The sequence below is a fragment of the Orycteropus afer genome, unplaced genomic scaffold (assembly GCF_000298275.1).
Source record: "Orycteropus afer afer isolate SDZICR_OR568_19922 unplaced genomic scaffold, OryAfe1.0 scaffold00114, whole genome shotgun sequence".
Taxonomy (NCBI): domain Eukaryota; kingdom Metazoa; phylum Chordata; class Mammalia; order Tubulidentata; family Orycteropodidae; genus Orycteropus; species Orycteropus afer.
The window spans coordinates 5,014,887-5,023,256 of NW_006921701.1; the positions used below are offsets into that span (position 1 = coordinate 5,014,887).

The 8,370-nt window shown below is 37.0% G+C and overlaps 1 protein-coding gene across 1 annotated transcript in view; it reads right to left on the bottom strand.

Annotated features, from left to right (window-relative positions):
• Positions 1–739: 739 nt before the first annotated feature.
• The window catches only part of RABL3 (RAB, member of RAS oncogene family like 3), a 113,427-nt gene continuing 105,796 nt past the window's right edge, over positions 740–8,370 (bottom strand). The window contains exons 6-8 of the mRNA XM_007943882.2: positions 4,976–5,047; positions 1,806–1,844; positions 740–805 (exon numbers count right to left, since the gene is read on the bottom strand). Coding sequence (XP_007942073.1) covers positions 740–805; positions 1,806–1,844; positions 4,976–5,047 — 177 coding nt within the window. The remainder of the gene's footprint in view (positions 806–1,805; positions 1,845–4,975; positions 5,048–8,370) is intronic.

Sequence of the window (8,370 nt, forward strand, 5' to 3'; positions counted from 1 at the left end):
GTCAGAGAGTGCTGACACCGGTGTCCTAAAGAGTGAAGGATTTAGTGAGCTGTCAATTTCTCTCAGAATTCTTTTCTGGCACTGCTGTTCTCTATGTATTATTAATCTGTATTTATATTTAACTCCAGCTATTAGTCCGCCTCTTCCAGCCACTGAGCCATTTGCAAAGGCAAGGAGAGGCAGACAAGGGCTGCTATTATTAGGCTTCCCTGTGCGTGTGACGTGTGAGGAGGGTGGAGACAATTAAATAACACCATTTGGCTTCTTTGAAAATGACAAAGAGATTGTTTGGGGTGGACAACTCAGGGCTGGTTAACATAACCTTTCCCCTCAAGAAGGTAAAACAATAGAGACACATTTTTGAAGTACTTAATTAAGCCTTCAGCAATGAATGTGGGAAAATTACAGACCCATAAAAACCCTCCAGTTCCAGGCAAGAGTAAAGTTTCTCTGCAGCACTCTGTCACTGCTCATTTACTGCATCACTGTGACAACACCTCATGTTTCCACAAGGCTTTTACGTAATCTATAAACCGGGACAGAAGGATGAGGAACAGAGAGAATTGGGACAAAGTCTGGACCTCCTACATTGGCAGTTCTTTTCATTTTTCCATTAGAACATGAACCTGAAAGGGTGGCATTTTAAGATGATTTCGTTAAAAGGCTGAGACGTTAATAACTGACATGGCAAGAAGAAGGCTGTGAAAATTTGCTCTCTCTTCCAGAGGATGAGTATAATTCAGTCGTAATGAAGGCTCTTGAATATTCCTCCCCCAAACCTTTTTCGGTCAGGAAAGCCTGGAATCTGTAGGCAAGAAAGACAATCACAGTAAGTCACAAACAGGAAGAATTCCAATACCAATAACCTTTAATTTTTTTTTTCCTTATTGTCTGTTTCTGTTGTCTGCCTATATTGTTCCTTAAAGAACCAGCTTTCTGAGGTTTTACTCAGAAAACTGCTGAAGCTTAAATAATGAAATACATTCTACCAAAATAGAAAAGATGTGCTAACTGTTTGGTAATAGTGTCATCTAAGTCAGAATAATATTTACCTGTTGGGGTTTTACACGAATTATGTGTATTATGGTAGTGTCTTGAACTCTTAAGGAAATAATTTTCTTCTATTATTTTATAATGTAACCTTATCCGAGTCACATCCGACTCGACAGCAGTGAGTCTGGTTTCGGTTTTTATCCACGGCTACTTCTTGTTTCTTAGACTCTCCCATATTTTCCCTTTTTCCTGATTTCTTCCTTTTGTATTTAACAGGATATAAGAAAATCAGTTGCTTATGCCTATAAAAAAGGCCCCTTGGTGGCTCACCAGTTATGGACTTGACAGCTAACCAAAGGGTTGGCAGTTTGAATCCACCCAGTGGGCTCCTCAGAGAAAGACCTGATGATCTGCTGCTGTCAAGATGAACCCATTGCTGTTGTCAGATGCTGTTAAGTTGCTTCTGACTCACAGTGACCTTACAGCTATGGAAATCCCATAGGGTTTCCAAGGCTGTAAATCTTTATGGAAGCAGACTGCCGCAACTTTCTCCCATGGAATTACTGAGGGGTTCAAACTGCTGACCTTTTGGTTAGCAGCTGAGTGCTTAACCACTGTGCTACCAAAACCCAGTGGGGCATTTCTGTTACATCAGGTAGCTATGAGTCAGAATTGACTCAATAGCACCTAACAACAACAACAACATGCAAACAAAAGGCTTCCTCCCATTTTTTAAAATACTTCTATAAATATGGAAATCATCCCTCTCCAAATTTAAGGCCCTATTGTGCCAAGAAAAGACAGACACCAACCTGATTACCATCTCTTAAAAAGTATCTCTTCTCTATGACCTGTGAGAAACAGAGAAAGAATTTAAGGGCTCAGTAGACATATCTGGAAAATGTGGTAACTGTAATGACCACCAATGGAACTGATAGGTTTATATTCTGATAGTCTTTTGAGTAGTTCTAGATGTTCACTTATAAAGCAAATTAATGAGGTCAGGATTATGAGAGTGTTCCCATAAAGGCCTACCTTATCCCAAAAAACATAAAGGATAGATCAAAAAATAAATAAACCAACAAAAACATCCAAATAATCAAAGAATGAAATGAAGAAATCAATGGTATCAGATCCCACACTATTTCTACTGTATGGCGATAAGTTTGGCTCTAAGTTTCCCCCAGGTACCAAAAAGAATCCACAAGATAAAAAAAAAAAGCAAAGTCCTTTCCTATCACAATAGCTATTCCTTGAAAAGGAGACCAAGTAACATAGGGAACTACCACATTGCTACAGCAGACACAGTGATAAATTCTGAAGGTACTCAAGGTAGCAGATGGCACAAGACCAAAAGTAGTCAATTAGCTTTTTTTTTTTTTTTTAAGGATTTAACCTGCACCCTCAATTCAGTAGTTTCAAAATTGTCTGTATTTGGTCAGTTGGAGAAATAAGTTAAAGCAACAGATGCATCTGTAGAAATTCATTTACTATTACTAAAAAAAAAGAAGCCTTCAAAATATATGTACCAATGTAATGAATTTAAGAGCATCATGTTTTCAGATGAAAAATTTGAAAAAATCATTACACTTACTCCTCATTTATTGATTATTTCCTTATCCAACATTTTGTATTTATGACAACAGTAAAAATCTACCATCCAACTATTTTGTGTATTAATGATGTGCATTTGGCAGTAATGAACGCTGAAGTGCTGAGCAAGAGTAATGCTGTGATGCTTAAGGTTATGTATAATCTTGGCTGGGCCATGATTCCCAGTGGTTTGGTAGTCATGTAATGATGTAATTTGGCAGTTATGTATGATGTAGTCATCTTCCACTATGTGATCTGATGTGGTCATCCTTCTTTCTTGCATAATGCTCATTTTCACATAATGACCTGGTCTTTGGAACCTAACCATGTTGGTAAGTGAGGAGTGCATGTAATTCTATTCCAATACTTGAGAAACTACAATAGTTGCAGACACAGTATTATTTTTCTTACACACAGTGGCTGTAATGAGAAAAGTCAATCAGGTAAGAATATAGCTTAGCTGGGGATGAACATTTATGGCATTCAGATTTGGTGTTATAAGGAATTGCTCTCAATGAGAACAGTGCCATCTTCCAGCTCACTGTGTGACTGACTTGAGGGCCAAATCATCTGGATCTTTCTATCTTGGAGACTATGGCTAGACTACTTTTAGACACAAGAGACTCAGGGCAGAGTTATATTCAATAGCTTCAGAGTAGTAAAGCTGGTTCATGATTAATACAGATCTCAAAATACTCTTCCTCTCCAAAATCAAGAAAGGACTGACTTCCTATCCTCTCTCAATATCAAGAAAGGGAAATCCTCTCATTCTAGAGAGGGGAGGAATTACTACTAGCCAAGGGAGTCTGGAGAAGGAGTCAGACTCCCTCTTGGAGAAGAAATCTTTAAAATACATTAAACTCTGGAAGATGTGATGTATAGAAAATTGGTCCAAATTCTAGATTTAGTTGTAAGTACCTCAGTTTCAGGCAACCGCCTCAGTTAGGAGTTCTGGCCAACATCCTAATCCACATTCTTGTGTGGCTACTGAAGCAATATAAAGAAAAGTTACCTTTTTGTCTTCCCACCCTCAACTTGAAGTGCCTTTCTCTTACCAAATCTTGCTTCCTTGTTAAAATCAACCAATGTTCTCATTACTTTTATCTCTTTATTTATTTGTTTAAGTGGAGCCTTGCCTGATAATTTGAGTCACACTGGTCTACAACCCATTCTCTCTCTAGGCTATAATTTATTACATCTTATTATTTTACTACAAAACTAATATCTTATTAAACATAAATAAAAAATATATAAAGTGAGATCTTCGTCCATCATACACAAGCCTATAAGATCTTGCTCTTAAAGGAGATAATACCGTTTTAGATGTGGGCCACGGTAGTTCCTTTGAAAACAATGTGGAGAGAAAAATCTGTTCCAGGCAGTGCTTCCCAACATTTTTCATGTCATAGCACATTTAGAAAATGCTAGTAGTTGCAAATATTTGTACAACACACTGGGGCAAATGGAAGAGGCTGCCAGTCACTCAGTCTGGGGGCTCTGGCTGCTCCGAGAACTGAGGGAAATCAGTATCTTGACACACCTGTAACCTATATGTCACACACCAGTTGTGAAGTTCTACAGTGAAGTAAAATTTTCCCACTGATGTGATATTAAACACTGAGGGGAGTAGGGCTTATGTCATGTTGACATATTGGCTAAATATTAGTAGAAGAAAAGTGATTCACAAAGAAGAATTATGAGGAGGGAAATATTTTTCTTGGGATGCTACACTTAGAAGGAAATAAAGTAAAATTATTCTTTTCCAACATTATATACAGAATTCATCCTATTTTTCTATACGATGCAATGTTATTACTGGGCAAACAACTTAAACTTGGTCAATACTATATGTAATGCAGCCATATGACCTCGTAAAGGGAAGATAAACAGTGATCTAATTTACTAATACACTGAGGCATTCTACATTGTCATTCCAGTTCAGGACACTATCATGATACTAGCAAAGAGTACATGAGGGATCACAGAAAAGACAATATAACTTTACAAAGTAACGGCAACATATAGGTGGAGAATTATTAACTGCTCAAGGCTATAACTAAACAGAATTTTTACAGTTCAGTGCCTTTTGGGGATGAAGATATACAAAAAATAGCTAGAAAATGTTTTAAGGAGAAGAATTATTTATCTTTTAAAAAAAAAACCAACGCTTAAATCTAGTACCTTTCATCCTTTACTGAGAAAACTTTGGTGATGAAATAAATACGTCAGCAGGCCTTGAGCAATTTTACTAACAGATAAGAGGGATCAAAACAAGTATTATTCAGGTTGTGGAGTTGAGGATGAAGGAATAAAGGGACATAGCATTCTACAAAGAATTTAAACTCTCATAACACATACATTTTTAAAATAACTCAATTGAAGTCATTACCTTATCAAAAAACCTACTGAGCTTGACAGCATTGGAAGAACCTGCCGCTAAGTACCGTGGATTTGTGCAATCCTAGAAGATAAAACATAAGATCCACGCTGAAAAGCTGGGAAACATTTGCCCTTTGTTAGTCACTACCATTCTTGTTGCACATTTCCACAGTAAAATGTTCAGCATGATACACACATAAAATAGTGAGATAATTTTCAAATTATGATGCAAGACACAAAGAGACAAGTGCTAAAGGAAGGTAAGACCACTTAACTTTTTGTCATTTAAGCAATTTTAGAGGTTACTGCATCAAAGTATCAATCACCAACTAATTCTTAAAGGAACATAATATTTTAGAAATGGCAAAACTAAAGTACCTACCTACATTTATTCTGGAAATCAGAATGTAGTCATTACAGTCACAACTTTGCTTTTTAGTACTAATTACTCACCAGTGCTTCACTAATTAAGTTCGTATGAAAAGTAGGAAGCATGAAAGCAAGGATTTAGAGAAGAAAGAATAAACACACAACAGTTGGCAGGGATTTCTCACCCACTGAATGCGAAGTACGACATTTCTGGGTAGGCCACAAAAGGTGTATTGTTTTTGATGATAATAAACAAAACATATATATTAATAGCATTTTAAAAAATAGGGAAGAAAATGGGGCTCAGAAATGACAAGACATTCTGGCATGTTATATCATTAAAATGACTAGCAAAGCAGAAGCTTTGGCTTACTAGCCTTTCTCATAGCAACTTCATAGGACTGAGTAGAACTGCCCCACGGGGTTTTCAAGGCCGTAAACTTTATGGAAGCAGACTGCCACATCTTTTGCCCAGGAACAGCTGGTGGGTTCGAACCACCAACCCTTTTGGTTCATAGCTGAATACTTTAATCACTGCACCACCAGGGCTCCTTGTGATGATTCCAAATACAGCTAAACAAATACCAAAGCTAAAACACAAATACCAAAGGAACAAACAAAAGTCCCCCAAAAAACTTAGTTCCAGGGTTCCATAATTTCAGGGTGAATAGGCTAGAGAATCCCTATGATATTAAGCTGAGAACTCTAGAGCTGAAAGAGCCATCTGCCACAGATCATAGCTGAGGGCAAATCCTGAAAATTCTTCTTGTTGTTATGTGCCATTGAGCTGGACCTGACTCATAGAGAGCCCTCCTTGGGTTTCCTAGGCAGTATCACTATGGAAGTAGATTGCCCAACCTTCCTTCCAAGGAGTGGCTGGTGGGTTTGAACCACCAGCCTTCTGGTTAGCAGTCAAGTGCCTTAGGTACTAGCTCTAAATAGCTTGTGAAAGCTTGAGAAAGGACATGTTAACTAGGCAAGATGCTTGAATATGATCACTTTGAAATAAACACATAATAGAAAAATTTGCACTAGATATAATAAGCTGAACAGGCACTAAAAAAAAAAAGCTATCTTCTCCCTGCTTACAATGGAAATAATATTTTATATGTATTCAGATAGAATATGATAGTTTGGATTTCATTTTTGATTTATACATTTAGGTTAGTCTTATTTTTCTATAGCTTTAAGTAAATTGACACAGTAACTGATGATGCTAACACTAATACTGTGTTACATTATACACTAGTTTCTTCTTTGAGGCTTTATATTTACTTGCTGAGTCTTTGGACTGTTACCTCCTTTGGAAACTTCTCTTACCCAATTTCCCTTCTTATGTTTTCTTTCTTGTATCCTCAAAAACCTTCTCCTATTATTGTTTCTGCTGTGTTCTTGAGGCTATACATTGATAAAAGGCTAAAAGTATGCTGCATGTGAACTCCTTGGGAACAATGTGTGCTAAAGTTCTACCACTTATGTACTTTTATAGTCTTGTTAAAGAATGGAAAGATGGTCCTGCCTTCTCAAGAAAAGTAGTTATAACATTTATCTAGCTTATCCTCACAGAAATCTACAGGTACTAGAAACAGATATATTCTGACATACATTAAAAGTATGCACTGGGACAAATTAAGTGTATTCAGTGATAAATTTCCCTTTGCAAATAATGTTAAAGCAAAGTAAAACTAACACTCCTCCAATAAAGATATTATATACTCTATAAATTAGAAATTCTCTGGAGTATCATGGTACAATGCTGACTACCCAGGGTACATACACTGAATATTCCACGATGGCAGTGGAGAAAAGTAATGCACCTTCCAGTGCAAAGCAGAATGTTTCAGAAACAATGGAACAGAATAGAAGGTGACTCAGTTATAAAGGAAGGGAAGGAATAAGGTTGAACTGACCAGTGTTTACAAATGTTGATTCAGAAATGAAATGTATCAAAAATACCTGAATCATTTGTTAGAATTACAGAGTCCTGGTCCCCATGCCAGACCTTAAGAATAAAAAACTCCAGTTGTGGGGCAGTTATTCGAAATTTTTCACAGGTAATTTTTCCTGGTAATATGAATATCCAATCAGATCTGGGTAACTGTGGGTATATGTGATTTCTGAGAGTTCTTTTGGCTTCAAAATTCTAAATTTAGTTGAAAGATAATTAAATGGAAAATATACTTATTTGTGGAGTACAGACTGAAGTTAGAGTGCTTTGCTTGACCTGTGTAACATTGACCTAATTATCTGACATCTCTCCAGTTCTAGTCTGATGATACATATGAGATAATGCATGTAATTCACATAATGTAGTGTTAACTAAATGTTAGCCATTAGTATCACTTTATCACCACCCCCACCACCGGTCTGGAAAGCCAGCTCACTGAATATGTTGCATGAGTCCTACCTGTGAACAGGACACATAAACCGTGACTTAAGCTGCTGGTGGAACCCTTCTCTGGGCAATGCTAACCAGCTTATGTGAGAACTGTTTCTTAGCTTTTATAGCACCAAGTTCTAATTGAGCTCACTAGCTATCTCAGGAAGGAACTCCAATCCCCAGTAGACACATAAATTTATATAAACTTGTGCTTAGGAAGCACTCCTAGTTAACAGCTTATACTTTTCTCATTTATCTGTTTGGTTGGTCTTTAAGGCAAATGTTGTAGTCTAAGAAGCTGGCTTTTCTCAAACAAGAATAATCATGGTACAGTATCAGTGATTCTTTGTCACCTTCATTATTTTGATTTTGGTGTGAATTTTAAAAATCTTATGAAAAAGCCTATGATTTACATTATTCACTGAACATGGGTAGTTTCAGGGTCACTGTGGTTACCACAGTGTCCAAGAGAACAGCAGATAAGTAGGCTGAGAATGACTGTGCCCATCTGACAGTCTAGATAATGTTGATTCCAATCGTGGCTACATTTTGGACTAATCCAAACCACCTGACTTCAAGTATAAAGCTTCTTTCATAAGACTACAGTGATACCTGTGAGAGCCAGAACTTGATGAGACTGCCTTTTTTTTTTTTTT